This window comes from Choloepus didactylus, chromosome 1 (genome assembly GCF_015220235.1).
Source record: "Choloepus didactylus isolate mChoDid1 chromosome 1, mChoDid1.pri, whole genome shotgun sequence".
In the NCBI taxonomy this organism is placed as follows: domain Eukaryota; kingdom Metazoa; phylum Chordata; class Mammalia; order Pilosa; family Megalonychidae; genus Choloepus; species Choloepus didactylus.
Window position 1 is genome coordinate 14850013 of NC_051307.1, and position 22728 is coordinate 14872740.

The 22728-nt window shown below is 41.4% G+C and overlaps 1 protein-coding gene across 10 annotated transcripts in view; it reads right to left on the minus strand.

Annotated features, from left to right (window-relative positions):
- Positions 1-540: 540 nt before the first annotated feature.
- Positions 541-22728, minus strand: part of IFNAR2 (interferon alpha and beta receptor subunit 2) — a 50931-nt gene continuing 28743 nt past the window's right edge. For 2 of the 10 annotated variants that reach the window (XM_037832357.1, XM_037832365.1), the window contains 7 exons: positions 22086-22127; positions 20644-20767; positions 18458-18630; positions 15674-15816; positions 11364-11532; positions 7779-7909; positions 561-1821 (listed from right to left, as the gene is read on the minus strand). In XM_037832357.1, coding sequence (XP_037688285.1) covers positions 1102-1821; positions 7779-7909; positions 11364-11532; positions 15674-15816; positions 18458-18630; positions 20644-20767; positions 22086-22127 — 1502 coding nt within the window. In that variant the 3' untranslated portion in view covers positions 561-1101. Of the gene's footprint in view, positions 1822-2760; positions 2787-7778; positions 7910-7936; positions 8298-8378; positions 9684-11363; positions 11533-15673; positions 15817-18457; positions 18631-20643; positions 20768-22085; positions 22128-22728 lie in introns of those variants that run through there. The other 8 variants (XM_037832382.1, XM_037832392.1, XM_037832409.1 and 5 more) reach the window with 7 other exon arrangements.

Here is a 22728-nt window from a genome sequence, read left to right on the forward strand (position 1 = left end):
GCTCAGAGAGGCCAAGCAAAGTTTCCAGGGTCACACAGCAGCTGAGTCAGACCTCTAGGTCCTGGTCCTTGTACTTTTTGCTATGTGGCATTCTAGAACTTCACATGCCCCTGTCCTGTCCCCTCCCTCCTCCTTCCTAATTCACAAGAACTGTAATTTTATGTAGGATATTTGGAATCAATACACACACACACTGTTAAATGGGATCTCTAGGATTTTTATGCTCTGTTTCTTCTAAAGACCCTGAAGCCCTTTGGCACTTGTTCTTTCACTTTTTTTACAATATTAAAATATGGCACTGAGATTCCATCCCTCTCTCCCACCTAAATGTTTCATCTATTAGTTGCTTGCCTAGTCCTGGAGTAACTGTGTGTGTGTGTGTGTGTGTGTGTGTGTGTGTGTGTTCCCCACTCAACTTGAGGAGAGCTGGAAGAGGGATCTAAGTTGAATTCTGAGAGTGGAGGAGACAGAATATGACATTTGGGAGGTCCCCAAGGATCATTCATTGAAACATCGCTGGACTACTTCCAACTTTGCACATTTGCGTCTGCTTCCTTGTGCCTTCCTTTGCTCTCCAGCTGTCCTCCCCTCCTCCTCTTTTTTTTTTTTTTTGTGTGATTTGCTGCTTTCCTTTGACCCTGCTGGGACAGAAAGCTGAGGGGCTCCTCTTGTGAAACACTGCCGCCTGCTCCTGCGGGAACTCTGCTGAGTTGTTTCCTTTTCTCTCCCCACTCCCACCCTGGCCTGATTTAACTACTTCCCAGAAATATCACATGGCCTTGGACCACCCTTGAAAACCACCGGGATGTCTGCTCTTTACTTGGGAAACATAGTGCACAGACATTAGTAAGGGCATTAGAGTACAGAGAATTGGCTGGGAAAGTTCCCCCCAAAGTGTATCATTTTGAACATGTAAACAATATCCTGGATGATACTATGTTTCCCACCTCCTCCTCCTCCAGGAGGCTGGGACTCTGCATAGATGTCTTATCAGAAGGTTGGGGCAGTCTCTAGGGTTTTCTACTCCTTCCCTCCTAGAATGCTTCCAGGCCACATGTGACCAAGTAAGGCTCCAAGGAGAGAGAACCTTGTAGGTATTTTTCAGTCCTGGCTCCCCGCATAGTTTCGGACTCCTCTCATTATGTAACCATCCCCCATGTCAACATCAGACTCAGAGTCGCTTTTGTCGGAAGCAACTTCAGGCCACTGGCGCTCCCCAGAGGGGCTGGGGAAGGGTGGCTGAGTCCCTTCCTCCCTGGGTATCAGAAGGCTTGATTCTGTTTCATCGGGACCCTCTAGGGTGATGGTGTCTTCTGGAAGAGATGGTAACACCGGTGGGACTTCTGAGTCATCTTCATCGAGGACCCTCATACACACGGAGTTTAAATCCACATTGAAGACAACTCTGTCCCCGGATCTCTCAGTAGTGTCGCTGTCCTCAGAAACGGGGTCCTGGGGCGGACTCTCTCTCCTCTGATAGGGCTCACTTATGCATCCCGGCTGCCAGGGACCCAGCCAGGGCACTGTCGCCAGCGGGGGCTCGGGTGGGTCAGGTTCACCAGCGTCTGGGTCTGAGAACTGGGACCCCACGGAGGGGGACAAGGACGCAGAAGCCTCGCTCGGAGGCCTGCCTGTTAGTCTGTGCTTCGTGTAACCATCGGCGCCTCTTTCAGAAGCCGCTTCGTTATCGCTGTCACTTTCATCATCATAATTATAATTCCACACTTTCTTCTTCCTGGTGTTGTAAATGACTTCCACCACATCCACGGCTTCCAGTGACGGCGGTCCGGGAAATATCCAGGCTGATTTGTTAGAAAAATTCTTGGGCAGGGGAAAAAACAAAAGTCTGTATCAATTCTGAGTTTTTTACTCATTATGTTTTACATAATAAAACTTAACGAGACTCACTGCAGGATGATGAGATTGGTGATGGTGACAATAACATCGACATTAGTTATGGCTGGATTGTGCTTACTATTTACCAGGCACTGTTCTTAGTGCTTTACGCATATTAAAATTCATTTTACCCGCACAACTTTCTAGGACGTAGAGGTTTATTATTCTTATCCCCACTTGACAGATGAGAAAGTGAAGTCCAGACAGATTAAGAAACCTGCCCCAGACTGATGAAAAGTAGGTGGCAGAGCCCGGATTTGAAAGCAGGCAGGCTACCTGCAGAGATTACGTTCTTGACCACTCCTCCCTGTGTCTTCTCACCTCTCTGCTTCTTGCATGTCTGGGGAAATCTGTTTACACTGGGGGTCCATTCCAACTGCCAAGACATTCTTAAGAGGTGTCAAGGAGCTGCGGGTGGGGAAAGGCTCTAGGGAGCCTATTCTAATGGGTCAGAGGCCAGGGAAATGTGTGTCTCCAGCTCTGGAGGACCTTAAAGATGCAGATGATTCCTAAAGGGTAAAGGGTCAGGGGTGAGAAGAGCAGGAGTCTGGGGTCCTCTCTATCTCAGTGCTTGGAAGAAAATGTCTCCAGGAAAAGGAGGCAGGCTGGTTTTCACCCTGGGGATTATGTAAGGAAAGTTGACAGTTCGAGGATCCTGTCCGCAGATGGACCACAATGAGACAAGTGGTGAGGAGGACGGTCCCCAGGTTCTTTTCACAGATCTGGAGTTGCCACCAGGATTGTCCTCTCCACTACTGTCCTTTGGCCACACAGGCCCCATGTTGACAAACCTTCCCCTCCCTCCCTGGACCCAGCGTGGAGAGGGTGCCCACAGACAGAAGAAAGAGGCCAATATTTGCTTACTTGTGCCAAAAACCTTGAAATCCTACCTGTTTGGGGAGAAAGAGAGGTATATAAGGAAAGCGGATTGGGTTGTTTGAGGTTATGGGACCTTCTAGGAATTCTAAGATCAAAAAGGACTTTGCCATCCAGCTTTTCCCAGAGACCCAGTGAGAAGTCACATATCTGGGTGGAGTAATGGCAATGAGAAACAGTTGGACTTAGGATTTTAAGGTTAATGGTCTAAAAGCCTATACTATTAAAAAAGAAAAAGAGAAACTATGGATTAAACTTAAAATATCAAGAAAAGGAATGCAATGATCAGAAACTGAACAAAGGCAGCAAAAAGGAAATAAATGCGCTACAAACTACAATATAATGAAACTAGCTAACCAAACAGGGATCAAAGAGACTAATAAAATGGACCTTTGGGTTAATCAATACAAAGATTAAACAAAACACAAAACTGATAAAATCAGAAACTGTAAAGGAGAAACAGAGGCAAATGAGAAAGAAACAACTTCGTGGAACAGGTTAATAAATTTGATACTCAAATTAAACAGACTAGTTACTTAAGTAATTTAAGTAAAGTAATTTAAGAACATCGCAATTAGAAATAGAGAAGTTCAGCAGGCAAATAACAAGGAAGAAATAATAAAATTTTCCAAAGCATGACAACAAAAAAGGCACCTGGCCTTAATGCTAGAGAAAATTATCAAGCCTCCTGACAACAAATTATCTTTACCTGATATCATTTCAAAATATAGACTGAAGGAACAGGCTGGTCAATTAGTTTCATGAGACAAGACTACCACCAGAAAAGAAAGTTTTTGGCCAATCTCATTTATTAGCATAAATGTAAAAACCTAAATAAAATTTTAGGAAAAATATAACAATATAATTATTTACTAGGAATTGGAAAACTCAGAAAACCTTGAAAAATGCATGGCAAATACATTCAATGAACACAAAAAATAGTAAATCTCAGTTTTCTCAATAAGTTTTTCTATTGGGTTGTCTACTTTTTCTTATTGATTCATAGGAGTTCTTTATATATTCTGGACATAAATTATTGGTTGATTATTTAAGTTACATATATCGTCTCCCAGTTTGTGGTTCATTATTTTACTCTCTTTATGATGATATTTGACAAAAAGAAATTCTTAATTTTAATGTAAGAGAATTTATCATTGTTTTGCCTTAACAGTTTTTGCTTTTTGTCTCTGAGAGAATCTTCCTTAGCCCAAAGTCATATGGAATCTCCCATATTGCCTGCTAAAACTTTTACAGTTTTGCCTTTCATGTTGCAGTCTTTAATTTGTCTGGGACTGATTTTTTTGTGTACAGTGTGAGGTAGGGATCTAATTTCACTGTACTGCCCTTCCCCCATATAGATGACATTTATTGACCAGCCTGTCCTTTCCAGTGATTTGCAATATTTGCTCAGTCATCTATCAAGTCTCCATATGTGAAAGTCTGTTTTGGGGATCCCTACCTGATTAGGTCTTTGTTAATGCCTTTCAGTAAGGTTTACTAGTTTTCTCGACAAAGGGCTTGCAAGTCTTCTCTTAGTTTTATTCCCTAGATGCTTTTAAAATATTTTTGTTACTATTGTAATGGTATCTTCTTCTTTAAAAAAAAACTGTATTATTCCACTTATGTAAAGTTCAAAACCAGGTAAAACTAATCTACAGTGTCAGGAATCAGGCCAGCAGTTACCTATGTAGGAGACAGTAATTGGAAGGTAGCAGGAGAAGAACTTGGCAGGGGTGAAGTGGGTCTGGCCATGTTCTCTTTTTTGATCTGGGCATGAGTTACACGGTGTGTTCAGTTTGAGAAAATTCACAGGGCTGTACCTACAACTTGTGTAATTTATTTCCTGGATGTTGAAAAAAGCAGCTTCATGTTTATTTTCTAACTGAATGCTGCCAGTATATTAAAATGCAATCATTTGTATATTGATTTATATGTAACAACTCTGCTGAACTTTCTTATTAATCCTAATACCTTATCTGTAGATTTGTTTGAATTTTTTACTTAGACAATCATATCGTCTATAAATAATCACTGTTTCTACTCACTCCCTGCCCCTAGGCTCAGACTTTAAGCTCCATAAGGATAGAGTTTTTTGTTTGTTTTGTTCACTTCTATATCTCTAGCACCTAGAGAATGTTGCCATATAGTAGATGCTCCATAAATATTTTATAAATGAAAAAACAAAGATGCCATTAAAAATTTTACCAGCTATTCTTGATCAAAGACACATACACAAACACACTGGGTCTAGAGTGTTCTGTTTTAACATTCCTACAACTTTTAGTTAAGCAGAGAGCAACAATTTTTAAGGGACAAATACTAGGGGCATTTGCTGTTAAGAACAGACACAAGACAACACCACCTCCTCTTATTACTTGGGTGTAACACAATGAAGGGAATAACTGCCATTAGCATTTAATATGGACTCACCCAGAGAAGGGTAGAAATTGGGGAAGACCTGGGTGGAGGGTCTGTAACAAGTTTAGGTAACCCTGGTGGAAGAAGTTCCTAAAAGGGAAAGGATATAGTCCTAAAGGACTTTGTATCTCAAGGCCAAAAAGAGAAACAGGGGTTGGTGTAGGATTAACCTAAGATCTCTAGGCAAAAGCAATGCCTAGCAAACAGGATTTGTCATGAAGGCCTAAAGCTGCAACTGAACACTCAACACAAAAGACTTGTGTGATTCTAAAAGATATGTTACACTGATGGATAAGAAACATCCATTCTTCCTAGATGGGGACCACGATGTAGACAAAACCCAACATAGAGTCATTCACACTTCACAATGCACACCCCAATGCCAGTTAGATTCAAATATTACATGTAATTAAAATTTCCAAATAAAAGCAAGGCAAGCACAATTTTATCAACTCTGGAAGGATGGTTAAATATGTGAAAAGACAGAAGATAACAGAATAGGGTGAATGAGTTCAAACAGAAAAATTTACTAAATGAAAAATTACAAAACCAATGCACAAAGAAAGCAGTGGGAGAGGAAAAATGATACATGATGGGTAAAAGCAGGTGAGTCAGAAGACATGAAGAGGTTTTAGAAATATGTAAGATCAATATCCAGGAGCTGGGTAAGAGGTCAAGGGCTCTGAACAGAAAGCTCATGCCTCAGGAAGAAGAAATGAAGACAAGGCAAGCAGTTGATTTCACTAATGACTAAAGCAACTCAAATGAGAGCAACTATGTGGGGCCATTACACACACAATAAATGAACAACAGTAGTAACAATAATTAATCCCAATGTCAGAAGGGCTATGGAGAAATGTGTAAACCTATGATGTCACTGGCATTATAAATCTGCTCCTTAATAGTATATTTTTATAAGATAAATTCACTTTCTGTATATGTCCCACTGAAGGAATCCAAAATAAGAAGATAATCTGTATTAAAATGCTCATTGCACTATTCACAATGGCCAAAGAAATCAAAGAAAGGAAAAGAAAAGAAAAAGAAATCAATCCCAATACGCTACTGCTGGGAAATGGTTAAGGGAAAAAAATGATACAGTAATAGTAATGGAATACTATGTGATCATTAAAAATAATATGTGGACAAAGTATTGAAAGAGAACATGATTGTTATTGGGATTATAAGTAATAGTGCGTATTGAAGGTGAGTATGGTTGAAAGGGGTTGTCTAAAGTCATGTATCTCACTGATTAACACTACAAATATAAATAAGTTCTTGCATAAACTACTTCAAATGTATGGCACTTGTAAAGAGTTAATAATAGAGTGGTACATGGGAAAAATTACCTATTATATGCTATGGACTATATTTAGCAGTAATACCTTACTGGTACCACACTATTAGGGGTAAATAATTGGGGGGGGGGTTATGGATATAGGGTGTTTTAGGTTTTCTTTTATGGGTAGATGTGTATACTTGTCATTTTTCTATAATGGTGAAGCTAAGCCCAGTTATAAACATGCCTAAGAGTCATCCCCAGAGAACCTCTTTTGTTGCTCAGATGTGGCCTCCTCTCTCTAAGCCAAATTTGGCAAACAAACTCATTACTCTATGTGGGACATGACTTTCAGGGACGTAAGTCTCCCTGGCAATGTGGGACATGAGGGATCTCGGGGATGAGATCTGGCCCTGGCACTGAGGGATGACAATGCCTTCTTGATCAAAAGGGGGAAAAGAAATGTAACAAAATAAGGTTTCAGTGGCTAAAAGATTTCAAATAGAGTTGAAAGGTCATTCTGGAGGTTACTCGTATGTAAGCTTCTACAGATTATTACAAATTGCCATGGTATGCCAAGCCCCAACCAACAGTATTCCTGAAAACCCTAAAGAAAACCCAGGGCTCTATCTAAGACACTAAAAGTTATACTTATTAAGATTACTTTCCAGAAACTTAAAACCTTCAGATTGTTCCTATGCCTGATAAGGCCTGAAACTTAGAGGTATCAGTCTCTCTAAGAACATTAACTAGTTGCATTCCTCTACCCCATAATGTCAACACCCTTCTTTAATATGAAGAAGTTAGGATGGTCATTGCCCAAATATCCTTGAAGATTGAGAAAATGCTCAAATGAGAGGGAGGAGTTGTAACAGAGAAGTTAGGATTTAACAACTGATTAAGACTACTGAATCATTATATAGGTATTTCTTTTTAGTTTCTAGAGTATTAAAACAGTCAGAAGGAAATAGCTTAAACTGTGGAACTGTAACCCATACTACCCTTTGAAATTTGCTCTATAACCACCTGTTAACTGTATTTTGAAATTTATCACTTTTCTGCATATATATTTCAAAACAAAAAAAGTTAGAAAAAAAAAAAAGAAAACATGAAATGCATGCACACACTTATAACTGCAAAATATATGCTTACAGGGATGGAAAAGAACCCAGAGTGATATATTCCCTCTGTGTTTCTAGAAGGTGGGATTTTCTTCTGTGAAAATGCTCAAGTGTGTAATAAAAATTCTTAAGTTAAAATAAAATATAAAGATAGAAATTAAAACAAAACAAAACAAAACACTACATACCCAAGCTTTGGGGAAATCATTTCTTAAGCATATATAACCAATCCGTTTCAGTATTATTATGATGCTTATGAAGACAGTGGCTATTAAAAACACAATAATTATTCCTCCTAGTTTGCCAGATTCAGATGACTCTGTTGGTGAAAAATTAAACGACCTTATTTCAAAATAAATCCAATAAACAATCACAGACGGGAATAAACGCATATCAGTTTGGTGGCAGAAGGTGCTAAGAAGAAAGCAGAAGTTTGAAAAAACAGTTTTATTATGAAATACAAAAGAATGGAGAATATGATATTAAGTTTTTAGAAGTAAAATTTCTTTTGTCTTCTAATTATGTTTTATAACTGCACTGTACAATACAGTAGTTATAAGCCATGTGTGGCTATTTAAATTTAAACGAAGCTAAATTAAAACGAATTAAGAACTTGGCTCCCCAGTCACACTAGCATTTTTCAAATGCCCAACAGCCACATGTTAGCATCCGTGGCTGGCAGGAAGAAGCAGAAAGGGGATATGCGCCTGAAAAAAAAACACAAATGGGTCATTTTGTGGCTGGACTTCAGCCAGGCCAGAAATCAGGATTCTGATTTGTCCTATATCAAGTTCCCCTTAGTTTCCCGGTCAAAATTCCTTTTGGAAAATTTCAAAGTTCTGATTGAAAATAGCTTTTTTTTTTCTGAATGGATGGAGAAGAAATTGGTGGTTATGTAACTAAAACTAAGCGCTTCTGAATTCCTGAAAAGCCCTTAATCAATTTTAACCCTGTAACCACAGCCTTAGTCAAAATAGATACAGAAGAGAAAAAAGGAAATAAAAATGGATCATGTATTTTAAAAAGTCTTTAGAAGGTTAAGAAGCAAACAGAAAGAACTTCAGTAAAGAACCCTGTATGGATAGATAACTAAGGATTCATGAGCCCAAACCCATCCCCAGCCAGAGTGGATGAGGGACTGGTAAATTAAGGAATCAGATCCAGCCACAAAGACACTCCTTTATGATACAAAATTCTTAGTCATATGAAGTTTACATTCCTGAAAGGGATACTATAAACCAAAATGATCTCTTTGGAGAAGTAGTAGTGTAATACTGAGATTCTGACCTAGGTACTCGTATCCAACTTCTTAAAGAATAAGAACAGAAGACCATATATAATCTATTTATCATCCTACAAACCAAATTATGTAAATTGCAGTTACATGCTAATAACAATGTTTCTCAACTTGGGGTATTCTCATGAGTCCGAGAGTTCTTCCGGAGGATTAAAAAAATTGGTTGGTTTTTAGTTTGATGATAATCTAAAAAATATAAAAATGTCTCTCTCGGTGTCATGAGAAATTTTGCATGCATGCTATTTTTAAATATTCCAATCTGAAAATAGAGGAAGCCTCATAAAGTTCCAGCTCAGAAAGGAGAAGTTGTAATCGGATGTTATCATTGTTAATCAACTTGTTTAGAAAAGATCCACCCATCTTGGCAGGCAAGACTAGACTGAATCTGCAGATTTTGACTCTGGACAAACTTATGTTTCTTCAGATTCTTTGCTTAGACTTTTTAAACAAAATGTAGGAAACCTGACAAACAGAGGGCTGAGCAACAGGGGCAGGTCATCTCTGATTATCATTATCTTTAATGGGAACTAAAAAGAACTTGATAAAAAAACTGATGATGATTAATGTCAGCCTCCAGAGTCCCTCACCTGCTGCCTCGGTGGACCCTCTGCTCCACCACCTCCCACCTGGATTTTGAGGAATCCAGCCTGGGGGTCACCTGGCTTCTACCTCACAGCATCCAGGTGGGATCACGAGAAGGCTCCCGGATCAGGACCCTCTGGGGGTCTCAGCTCTTGCAGTGACCTCCAAGGTCGTATGTCACCTGGCCTCCACTCCATCAGGAAGCAGCTAGAATCTGGATAGCAAGTATATGAGTAGTGAGGGGCACATGCACTGGCTCAGGCAAAGATCAAAGAATGGTGGTTGACTTAGAATGCAAGAGGATGTGTTCACACCAAGAAAAGCTGAAGTGAAATTGGTATAAAGAAGGGGGGAGGAGGCAACCGGTCATCACAGGATGTTAACCCCCAAAGAACCTCTGGAGTCAGCTGCATCCTGTGAGTCTCAGCAAGTCATCACCTCTCATGTCACATTGCTCATTGGATATTTTCTTGTAATTTTGTTGGGAGTTTACATTTTTGTAAGAGCTACAGGCCTAAAGAGGCTATTTGCAGTTTTAGGTTTGCCCATATTCAATCAAAAATAACTTAAGCTGCAAGTGTGAGATACTTTTTCCTTTAAAATCGGTCTGTTCATCATCTGCCTTTGAAGAACGGTGGGGAATAAAATCACACTACGTGGTAGTTGTAGCCAACAGTGAGCATCTTGAGGGGCTAACTACTGCTTAGTGTTTCCCACTTACCACTTGCAAGTCATTTCTTTATAAATCCCACCTTATTTTTTACTCTGCTAAAGGAGAACATTAAAGAAATTTTGCTTCTTGGCCTTTTGGCTAAGATAAAGACTAGAAATATCCACTAGGGTGGGGAAATTCAGAAGGGCTTCTTTGGGGAGATTTTTGTAGCTGTTCACTTTTGGTGAAATAGCTGGAGACCTAGTTACTTCCTGAGTGTGGAAGATTGAATCATGTACCTCAACAAAACACATGTTCTTTATCTTACTCTGTAAAATAAACTTCTCTGTAAATAGGACCTTTGGAGGATGTCATTTTCAGTTAGGGTGTAGCCAATTGAATCAGGGTGGATCTTGAATCCACATGACTGGAGGCCTTGGAAAGAGAAGGTCACAGAGGAGCTGGAAGCCAGAAGAGCAGATATAAGGAGAGCGCGTGCCACATGAGGGGAGGAAGACAGGAGCCAAGGAACCCCAAGGGTTGTGGCAAGCCAGCACCAGAACTCTAGTCTTGGGGGGAGAAAGTGCAGCCTTGCCCATGTCTTGAGTTTAGACTTCTGGCCTCCGAAACTGCAAGATGATAAATTCCTGTTGTTAAGCCAACCAGTGTGTGGTATGAATCATAGCAGCCTGGCAAACTAAGACACTGAGAAACCAATCAGTAGTGAATCTTCCTAAGCTTGATTGTTCTCCATATTGTGGAAAGTTTGGATATCAGGCGGTTTTTGAAACTGAAGGACTTTCAGCCTTCTTCAGCGAACTCATCCATGCCAGAAAGTTTTCCTTTTAACTCGGAGCCACATCCCACCCTCCTACAACCCAGGCCCTATTTATGGACCACGCCCAAGCATCACGACATCCAGGTTTTATCCTCCCATGTCCCCAGCATGCGACTGTTTTGGAGACCCCAGATCTTCAAGCATTTGGCCTGAAGGCTGGCCAACTTCAGGACACAGAACACAAATTTAATCTTGACTCCCTGAAATAAACCTGCTTCCATTTCACAAGGATTTCTGACCTGACTGCTCCTAGGGTAGGACAATACATTCTTAAGTGACTCTGCCATTTTGTAGGGACTGACCCAATCGAAAACACCCCTTGGGATGTTATTGGCATGCATGACTTTCAGATTCTTTTCCCTCAGAGTAAAAGCAAAATATGAATTTTCAAAAACGTAACATACCTGATTCTTGGCCAGGCTGAAGGAGAGTACATTTTAAGGGAGATTTTTTTATTGATCCCAGGTCTTTAGGCTCAAAATACACAGATACACAGTAGTTTGTGTTTGGAATTAACTTGTCCATGGCATAATTGAAATTTCCAGTGATGTTTCCATTTATTTGGGGGTTATGCTGTAAAAATAATAAGCAAAAATAAAAAACATGTTTAGTGAGAATTTCATTTAGGGGCAGGCCCTAAGAGTCTCTTTTGGGATTTGTCTTCAAATTTTAAAAAGGGACAGAACCACTATAGGCTTGGCAAGGAAGAGTATTTATAAGTCATTTGGGGCAAGCAATTTATCACCAAACTACAGGTACACGTATATACATATACTCACACACACATATTTTTAAACCACTGTGTGCCGGTCTAGATGTATTATGTCCCCCAGAAAAGCCATGTTCTTTAATGCAGTCTTGTGGGGGCAGACTTATTAGTCTTGATAAGGGTGTGACCTTTTGATTGAGTGTTTCCATAGAGATGTGACTCATCCAACTGTGGTGAGACCTTTTGATTGGGTTATTTCCATGGAGGTGTGGATCACACCCATTCAGGGAGGGTCTTGATTGGTTCACCTGAGTACTTAAGAGAGCTCAGGAGCCAACACAGGTGCTGATGCTTGGAGAGCTTTGGAGCTGCAGAAGGAAGGACATTTGGAGATAAAGCCCCGAGTTTGCCCCAGAGAAGCTAAGAGAGGATCCCTCAGACACTTAGAGAGAAATACCCTGGGAGAAAGAAGCAAGGATGCACAGGAGCTGAGAGAGAGGAGCAAAGATAGGAGCCCAGAAATGTTTGGAAGAAAGCCATTTTGAAACCAGAACCCAGGAGCAAAGGACCAGCAGACACCAGCCATGTGCTTTCCTAGTAGACAGAGGTGTTTCGGACGCCATCGGTCTTTCTTCAGTGAAGGTATCCTCTTGTTGATGCCTTACCTTGGACACTTTTATGGCTGTAGGACTGTAAATTTGTAACCAAATAAACCCCCTTTATAAAAGTCAATCCAATTCTGGTGTTTTGCATTCTAGCAGCATTAGCAAACCGGAACACATGGAGTTGAGTCTAGTGTCTTTGTTTTACATGAACGAGGATAAAGAGTCCCAAAGAGGAGTAAAGGGCTCCGGGCTGTCATTTTTGCAAGATTATCTTATTTCATTAATGACATGTGCTTACTTTACACTTCCTTAAGTATTTTCATACACATTAACTCATTTCATTATCTAAACAGCCAGCAAGGTAGGTAGTATCCCCATTCTACAGATGAGGAAACTGCATCTCAGAGAGGTTAAGTAACTTCCCCGAGGTCACACAGCCTGCCTGTGACAGAACTGAGGCAGCTCTCTAGGTTTCTTGTTTTCTTGCCTAATACATCTTGCCTCTTCTTTCCCACATTCAAAATACATTCTTACTAGCAGTTTTATAAATTTGGCTTTATAGCTGTGCTTGGTTTGGATGTCTTATGTCCCCCAAAATGCCATGTTCTTTAATGCAATCTTGTGGGGGCAGATGTATTAGTGTTGATTAGGTTGGAATCCTTTGATTGAGTGTTTCCATGGAGATGTGACTCAATCAACTGTGGGCGAAACGTTTGATTAAACTATTTCCATGGAGATATGGACCCTACCCATTCAGGGTGGGTCTTAATTAAATCACTAGAGTCCTATAAAAGAGTTCACAGACAGAGGGAGCAGAGAGCAGCAGAGAGTGTCATTTTGGAGATGGCTGCTGAAAGCAGTCTTTTGCTGACACTTTGGGGATGCTAGCCCAGTGTTTGCTCTGGAGAAGCTAAGAGAGGACAAAATGCCTTAAGAGCAACATTTTGAAGAAAGCACAGGAGCTGACAGAAGAGCTGGAACACAACCTGGGAATAGCATATGCCAGCAATGTGCCTTTCTGGATGCCATTGGACTTCCTTTAGTTAAAGTACACTTGTGCTGATGCCTTCATTTTGACATTTTCATGGACTTCAAACTGTAAATTTGTAACCAAATAAACCCCCTTTATAAAAACCAGTCCATTTCTGGTATTTTGCTTAACAGCAGCATTAGCAAATTGGAACAGCCTTCTACAATATGTTTCTGCAAGTTTCTAGTTAGAAGGAAGAGGAATCATTTAAAAACCCAACAGATGAAAAGCTCATGCATGCAAGTACTAAAGAACAGGTACAGAAGCAGGCCACGGTGTCCTGGTGGGAGGTCTCTGGCCTTGCAGTGAATCAGCAGACCTGGCTAGTGGTCAGAACACCTGGATTCCAGAACCGACAGTGCCCCGTGTGATCCCGAGTCTGCAATCCTGCTGCCTCTTGCCAGGAAAACAGAAGCTCCCACCAGGCAGCCACACTCTAACACGCAGCTGTGTCTGCAGACTCTGCCTCCTCTTCTTGTCCTGCTCTGAGCCCACGCCACCTCCTCTGGGTGCTCACGAGCTCCCACCCACTCTCACTGCCTGGACACGGACCCAGCACACCCCCCACTCTCCCCCCCCAGCATACCACCTGTACATGAGCATGCCTTCATTTCTCCCATCTTAAAAAATCCCTCCCTTGACACTACCTTCCCCTACAGCTACCCCAGCAAGGCTCTCCTTCCCTTGATCGAAAAACCCCTTAGAAGAACTAGCTCTCCTTCCTGTCTCCTATTTTCCTTCTCCTTGACTCTTCTGAACCCATTTCAAGCAGGTCTTTGCCCTACCGTTCCACCCAAGCTGCTTTATCCGGGTCACCTGATTTCCAGGTCGCTAAATTCAATCACCAACTTGTAGTCCTCATCTATCTTGCCCCGTTTACAGCATCTGATCCCAGAGCTCACTCTCCTTCTGGAACTTTCTTCTCTCGGGTGCCAGGAGACCACTCTCCCCTGCTTCTCCTCCTACTATGCCAGCTGCTCCTTCTCAGTTCCTTTTGCTGTTTCTTCCTCATTTCTGCATCTCCAAGTTTTGGTGCACCGTGGGACCCCACCGCCTTGGGAATCCGTCTATTCTCTCTGCACGTCCATGTCTTGGTGATCTCACTGGTCTCGCGGTATTCAGAAAACACCAAGAAGCCAAGGACTCCCCAGGGACAACTCTCTGGCTATGAGTTGTCCCCTGATCTCCAGACTGTGCTCAACACCTCTCCCATACAGTAGTTCCAAAACGGAACTACTGATACCACCCCCACCTGCCCTATTCATATTCCCCCAAACTGTCCATCCGGTAGCTCATGCTGAAAGTGCTTCAGTCGTAACAACTCTTTCTCTCCTAAGCTGCCCACCTAATCTATCCGAAAATGTTGTTGGCTCTACTTGCCAAATATATGCAGAGCTTGATCACGTCCCCACACCCCCACTTTTCACCTGGATTACAGCAATAGCCTCTGAACTGGTCCCCTGCTTCTGCCTTTGTCCCCTAGAGTCAGCCCTTAACACAGCAGCCAGGATGCCCCGTCAGTGTTGGTCAGCTCATGTCGCCCCACCACCTGACGTCCTCCAAGGGTGGTCCCCAAGCCCTCCAAGGACTCCGTCCCCTAGAAGCCATACTTGACCCGGCTTCCCGTTACCTCTCTGACCTCATCTCCTTTATCCTTCCCCATCATCCACTCCAGCCACCTCTCCCTGCCAGTTTTCAAACCCACCAGGCCCACTCCAGCATCAAGGCTCTGAACTTCCTGAAATGCCCCTGCCCATGATATCCTGAGGGCCGGTACACCTGCAAAGGTTTCGTAACGGCAAAGGGCCAGGCAAACGGCAGCTGCTGTCACAGCGGGTGAGTGCCGTTTGTCCGTTTCTGCCCATTCCAGCATTCCAAAGCAAGGAGAGATCAAAGACCCAGGCCGGACTGACAGCAGGACTGCTTCGAGGTTACTGACATTCAGGTAGGTCCTTTGAGGAAACCAGGGGGGGACAGAGGAGCCAGACAGAACCACTTCCTTTGTTATAAGTGCTGAGGGTCAGAGACTGATTCATGTGATGGGCGGCTTGGCCAAACCACTCCTTTCGAAGAAACCCTGCCCTGGACATTTGCAGACACTTGGCTGCTCTCCTGTCCACACCACAAACCTCCCTCTCTTCAGCGTGTCCCTTGATGTTGTGCAAGTGACTGCACTGCTGGGCTAGGTGAACATATTTCTGCAATGAATGAAATGTGGAGACTTCTTTCCTAAAGTCAGGCTGCACTGAAGCCCAGACCTCTTAGTTTTTAATTGTGCAACTATGAATTTCTTTTTTTAAAAGATAAGGGCATCAAGTGCATTCCCTGCCAACTCTGGACTGTTTCGATCTTAATACCAGAGGCACTTACCTTCTTAACAATCTCCCCTGACTGTTCTTCAATGACAAGCGATAAATAATCTAGCATTTTAGGAGTGAAGGGTGGAAATTTTACTATCACATTCATATGGTCTGTATAACCAACAATCTCGAACTCTGGTGGTTCAAAAGACACTGTTTAAAAAATAAAATCAGAGACAAACCCCAACGTCAGTCAATGATGACATAACGATAATGTCCCCCCATTGTCATAACACACTTTTATTTCATTACAGCTATTTCTTTTTTAACCAACTTGTAGCATGTGCTGGTGAAAAACTAAAAACAATAAAAACAAAGTCATTTGTTTAACATCACCACAAGAAATTGAGGACAGATACTGGGAAGGAAGTTAGTCACTTTCCCAATTTTCAGGCTGTATTCTAAACACAAAATTTAAAATGCCTCTTCCCCTCCCCCATATTACAATAACACATAATCATTGTAGAAACATTAGAAAATGCAGATATAAAATTATCCCTGAAAGTGGTTACTCTTTTTACGCACATATAAATAAACTAAAACAGAATTGTTCTTACCCACACATTCTGCATGAATATATTTTTTCCCTTAACAGTTTTTCATAAACATATCCATAACTACTTATCTGCATAAAGGGCTGGCCAACTATAGCCTGCAGGTTGGATTTTTGCAAAGTCTGGGAGTTAAGAATGGTTTTTATTTTTTAAAGAGTTGTAAAAAAATAAATGAAGACTACAAGACAGAGACCATATGTGGCCTGCAAAGTCTCAAATGTTTTTTATCTGGCCCTTTAAAGAAAGTCTGCCGAGCCCTGATCTACATCTTCATTTTTCATGGCTAATTTCATTTCACAAAGTGGCTGTACCATGACCTCCCAGACTCACTGTTCTGCATATTTAGATTGTCTCAATTTTTCTGAATATAATCAATGTGTCAGTGAGTATTTTTGAAGCTAAATCTTTGTATTCGACCTTCATTATTTCTTTAGGACAAATTACTAGAGAGGAATTCGGGAATAGAGGAGGCACATATTAAGGTTTTTAATACATACCTCTTGATACCTTCAGAAAGAGGGTACCAAATCACACTCTCTGCATTCCCTTGAAACCTGGGCATTTATGTGTTTTTAATATTTCCCATTTTGATTAACAAAAAGCACAATCTCATTATTACTTTAATATATTTTCTTTAACAGTATGAATACTGTGATCTATGAATTGTGCTTTTCTTTCGTTTTTGAAGGAAATTCCAGCAAATCTCATATGCATCCAAACTGTAGGGAATCACTACCATTCTGCTGAGCACACACAAATTTGTACACACCCACGCTGTCTATAATGGGAGCTGAAGTGGTATCTTTCTCTTAGAAATAGGTGGCAAATTAGGAAAGTGAAAAAAGTGATGGAGCCTGAAATCAAACCTCAATGAGCTATCACTTCACACCCACCAGGATATGATTATTAAAAATAAATAAATAAATAACAGCTGCTGGCAAGGATGTGAAGCAACTGGAATTTTGGGGGTACTGATGGTTGGAATGTAAAATGGTGCAGCTGCTGTGGAAACAGTTGAGCAGTTTCTCAAAGAACTAAGAATATATTCATCACATGTCTTGGCAATCCTACTCCTAGGTAAACAGCCGGAAGAATTGAAAAGTGGAACTCAGATACTTATGCACCGCTGTTCACAGTAGCATTACTCACAATTGTCAAAGGGTGGAGACAACCCAAGTATCTATTACAGATGACCTGATAAATGTTATGTGGCATACTCATATAATTGAATGCTATTTGGCCATAAGAAGGAATGACATTCCGATACACGCTACAACATGGGTGAACCTTGAAAGCATTATGCTAAGTGAAATAAGCCAGGCAGAAAAGGGACAGTATTGTATGACTCACTTATATGCAATATCTAGAATAAACAAATTCACAGGCAGAAAGAATATTAGTGGTTACTAGGGGCTGGAGGGTGGGGGTGGGGTAGGGAAGTATTGCTTAAAGGGTACAGAGTTTCTGTTTCGGGGGATGAAAAGTTTTAATAATGGAAGGTGGGGTTAGTAGCATAATATTGTAAAAGTAATTAATTCCACTAAATTGTACACTTAAAAATGGTTAAAATGCCAAATTTTATGTTGTGTATTTATGTAACCATACACACACACACACACACACACACACACACACACACACACACAGAGAGAGAGAAAGGAACAGAGCCTGGTTGAGGGCTAATAGCAATTAATTGCCTTGGAGCTGTTAACACAAGGGTCTTAGGCAGCCAACTGCAATCACTGGGGCAAAAAGAAGGGGCAGACGGTCCCCCGGGCTCCAGGCTTCTTCCCCGCGCTTGTAGCCCTAAGGTGCGTGCACACCTGGGAGCTCATGGGGACGAGAGCCTTGGGTTATGACTTGGGGATGGAGTTGTGGGATTAAGGAAAACCCTGGCCGGAAGGGTTGTGGCAGCTCGGACGCAGGCGTGAGTCCAAGTGAACCTCACCCCCCACTTCCTGCCAGGCTATGAAACAAACAGAAAACCAGCAGCCCCTCCTAACTGAGTGCCTGCCCTACCCAGGCGTTTAATAATAACCCGTAAAGTATGGTGTTTTCAGATAAGAAAACCGAGGCTCAGAGAGGCAGAGGAATGAATTCACGTTGGCAGAGCCAGGAAGTGGCAGGGGCAGGAGGTGAACTTAGCTCCGAGTCTGAAACCCCCCTGCCGACCTGCCTAATCAGAAAATGGTGATGTGCTTGAGGAGGAGGAGGATGAAGATAAACAGGGATCAACTCACTGTCCGTGGCCAGGAATAAATTGCCTACGCAAGTGACCACCTCCGTGTTCCCTCTGAATCCTATTACTTTGGGGATGTAGGTCTCGTGCATGTGTTCCCACACATCTGTGAGGTCACATATTGGTCTCGTGATATTTGTGCAGTCCTCAACAATCTTCATATCTTCTGGTTTACTTGGAAAGAAAAAGAAATGGAAAAGGAAAAACTTGAGCATTTATGGAACAAGAATCACATTTATCTGCGAGAACCCCTTCCCCATTTCCTTTAGGACTCTACTCAAATAACATGGTAGCAAATCATTTTCCTTAATTACTTCATGTAAAATAGCCTTCCCATCCCTATCCCCTACCTGATCCCTCTGTCCCCTCTTTATTTTTCTTCATATCATTTACCACTACCTGCCACATTATACTTTTATTTGTTTATTGAGGTCTCTGCCTATTTTCAGAAGGATGGGGACCTGTGTTAATGACAGAGCCTCTTGGCATGTTAGTAGGTGTGCGGTAAACATTTGCTAGGTGAATGAATGAATGAACAAATGAATGAATGAATGAACGAACGAACGAATGAATGAATGAACAAAACTTGGGCTTTACTGGTAGAGGTCCCAGATCTCCTTGCGCCTATGGGACAATCATGAGTGCACTCCCTAAAACTCCCTCACTTCCTGGCTGAGGACCACAGCGTCCAGCCCTAAGTCAGCCCTGCTTGTGCTATTTTTGGAAGAACACAGACATTAGATCTCCTGAGTCTTAGAGAGGTAGGTGGGGGATACATGTGACTGTGCAACGTTGGGAGAAACTTTAAGACTCTGCAGACACCAAAGAGAAACTTACAAGAGGCCCCTCACTGGTCTGTCATCAGGAGCAACAAAAGCTAAGCCATTAACAGTCAACAAAAGGATGCTCCAAGGGGCTAGTGGGCCAAGCAAGGACATATGAAGGTGATGGTGGAAAAAAGAAAGCAAAGAATGCTGCATCTATTATGTCATTCATCTTTGCAGCCAGCCCTAAGTAGGAGCTATTGGCTTAGAGAGGCTGAGCTCTGTGCTCAATGTCACAGCTGATTAATGACCAAGCCAGATTATGAACCCAGCCTATTCAAGTCTGGGCTGCATCAAAGGAAATTACCAAGAAAGTAAAAGGGCAATCTATGGAATGGGGGAAAATATTTATTGAACATGTATCAGATAAGGGTTTAAAATTGAGAATATATAAAGACTTTTACAGTACAATACCAAAAAAGACAAACAACCCAATTGAAAATGGACAAAGGACCTGAAAAGACATTTCTCCAAAGATATACGAATGACTAACAAACACATGAAAAGATGCTCAATATCATTAGCCATGAGGGAAATGTGAATTAAAGCTACAATGAGATACTTTTTCACTCCTACAAGGATGCCTAATACTAAAAAAATGGAAAATAACAACTGTTAAAGAGGATGTGGAGAAACTGGAACCCTAGTGTCTGTAAAATTCCCATTTTACATTTACATGGGAATGTACAATGGTACAGCCACTATGGTGGACTCTCAAAACATTAAATATAGAATTATCATACAACCTTTGAATCCTGCTTCGAGGTATATACCTAAAGAGAGTGAAAACAGGGTTGCAAGCAGACACTCATACCAATGTTTAAAGCAGCATTCTTCACAATAGCCCAAAGCTGGAAACAACCCAAGTGTCCAACAGCAAATGAACAGATAAACAAAATGTGGTACATTAAAAAAAAAAAAAAAAAAAAAAAAAAAAAGGAATACTGATAAATTGAGCCTAAATTCCTCTGAAAAAAATTATTTGTTAAGAAAAGCCAGAATTCTAAAAGTGGAAACTCAAGGAGGACAGCATTGCCCTTCTGTACTTCAAAAAGCCCTCTCAAATTATGGCAAATAGAACCATGTGCGATTTGTGCAGAGCCATACAAATAAAGAAGCAGAATAAAACCAAGACCCTAAAACAAAACAAAACAAAACAAAACAAAAAAAGGAAGAACATTTTGTCTTTGGCCTTCTAGGTCTCTAAATTAAAGAGAAGGAGGAGGAGCAGGAGGGGGAGGAGGAGGAAACAGAAAGCAAAAACGTTTAGTATATCACAAGTAAGATTGCCTCTTCCCCCATCCCCCATATAACTGAAAAGGTAATAGGCTCAGCAAGAGAAAAAATGAAATGTTGAACCAACCTCATGATTGTGTACCATAATGTATAGTGAGTTGGCACAATGGAATGGTTTTTTAACTCCCACGATAAGATGGACCGGAAATTTTGTAATGCCATCTTTAAAATGCAAGATTCATCTGAAAAATCTAAAGAGAACAGAGAAGGTGGGGTGGGTGGGGAAGAAAAAAAAATTGATGTTTGAAATCAAGGGTTGTATTTTGGCCACTGTTCAATCTGTGCCCTGAGAGCAGGAGCCCAGGCCTCCTGCAGGGAAGCCCACCCAGGAGCCCCAGGGGTCACGGAAACAGGGGAAGGAAACGGTTCTACTGGACAAGAAAAACAAGCTAATAAAATTAATTAATGAGGAACACATTGTCAGGGGACACAAGCTTAGGTAGCAGGGACTTGGCTCTCTGTAAACAGAATTTGGACAAAGGCACTCACCCAATTATCTCTGTCAGTGGAGCACTGGACCAAAATAACTCTCAACCCAACTCCCAGCAACTCCCGGAAGTCCTCCTGATGTAGCTCAGCCCACTGCAAGCTTCCCCTCCGAATTCCCCACAGCACTTACTGCCCCCATTGCTGAGGGGAGGGCATATAATGTGTGCCCACACGGGCACTTCCCAGGTATTTCATCCCCAAAATGCTGAGGAAAATACCCCCCCCTTTTTTTCTTTTTTTTCAATTCATTTTACTGGGAACATACTCTTAGTAGACCCATTATACAGACTGTGAAATGGAAAAGTCAAGGGAGGCAATGCCATACAGCTGGGAAGTGGCTGAGGCAGATCAGCCTCTAAAGGTACACTTGTCAAATTCTACCTTATATAGTTAAGTTTTTTTTTTTTCTTTCTTATTTCCCCCTCTAACCATATTCAAATAAATAATTCAATGCTGTCACAATGTTATGACAAAACCAAGGTTAGGTTTTTTTTAAGAGCATCTGAGTTTCCTACGGTTAAGACATGGGCGTTTGTTTCTTGGTTACCAACTCTTCATTCCCAGTGCTTAGCATAAGACCAGGCAGTTAATGAAGTTTTATGGACAGATTTATATATATAGGCAATAAATTTAATTAGGAAAATTGTTTTCCTTTTTCTGGTAGCTACAGGTGGTAGAATGCAAAATACAGAGAAATGATTCCTGGATCCTGTTTTGTTTGGCATAGTCTGTGTCTCCTCATTCTTCTATTAGTAGAATATTAGGAGTTGAATATTCTTTTAAGGGGTTTTAAAATGATCCCTAGTGTTCATTTCCCGCAATAGTTCTGTGAGACATATGTAGAAACCAGAGCTGGCCAATTTTACCTCCTTTTACAAGGTATTTGAGAAAAAGGATTCCAGTACAATGGGCAACAGATCTGGGATCAGAAATCAAATTTCCCATATAGTCTTCTGAATGTTTGCCCCCAAACTTACTTTGACCCTTATACAAAATTTAGTCAAACCAAGAAAATCTTACCAGTCAAAGCATGTGAAGTACCAAACAGAAGGCTGATATACACTAGGAGAAAGAAAAACGTGTTAGAACAGCAACAGTTTTCTCTGGATTCAACCTCTAATTATTGCTTTGAGTCTGGGATTTTTTTACATACACATATTAATACCAGAAGAGAATTTCTTGCACTTGAAAATATGCTCAAGCAAATGGTCTTAGATAGTCAACAGAGTACCCATAGCACTTGGCCCAAGGATTGTGTTCTTAGTGGATCTTGTTTTGGAGCTGGCACTCACAACACAGGCTAGGCTGATTGGGGGATTGTCCTGAGAGCAGTCATCCAACTGGAAAAATCCTCAGAGTATGAATAAGCATGTTGGGAAATAGTAAACTCTGGGGTTAAAGACATTTATGAAGGGCAGTGGACAGGAAGAAGAAATGGGTGCTTGCAATAGGATTTGGTGGTTCTGAACTCCCTGCGGTCGGTGCAGGTATGTGGGGCATTGTTTTCTGGTTGTCACAGTGCCTGGGGGCAGGGTACTGGCATTTAGGAGACAGAGACCACCCACCCCACACTCATGGGTCTCCTCCTCATAAACCCTCGAACAGATGATGCAGTGATTCTGAAATGGAATCAGAAGAAAGGCAGAGAAAAGGCACTAATGAA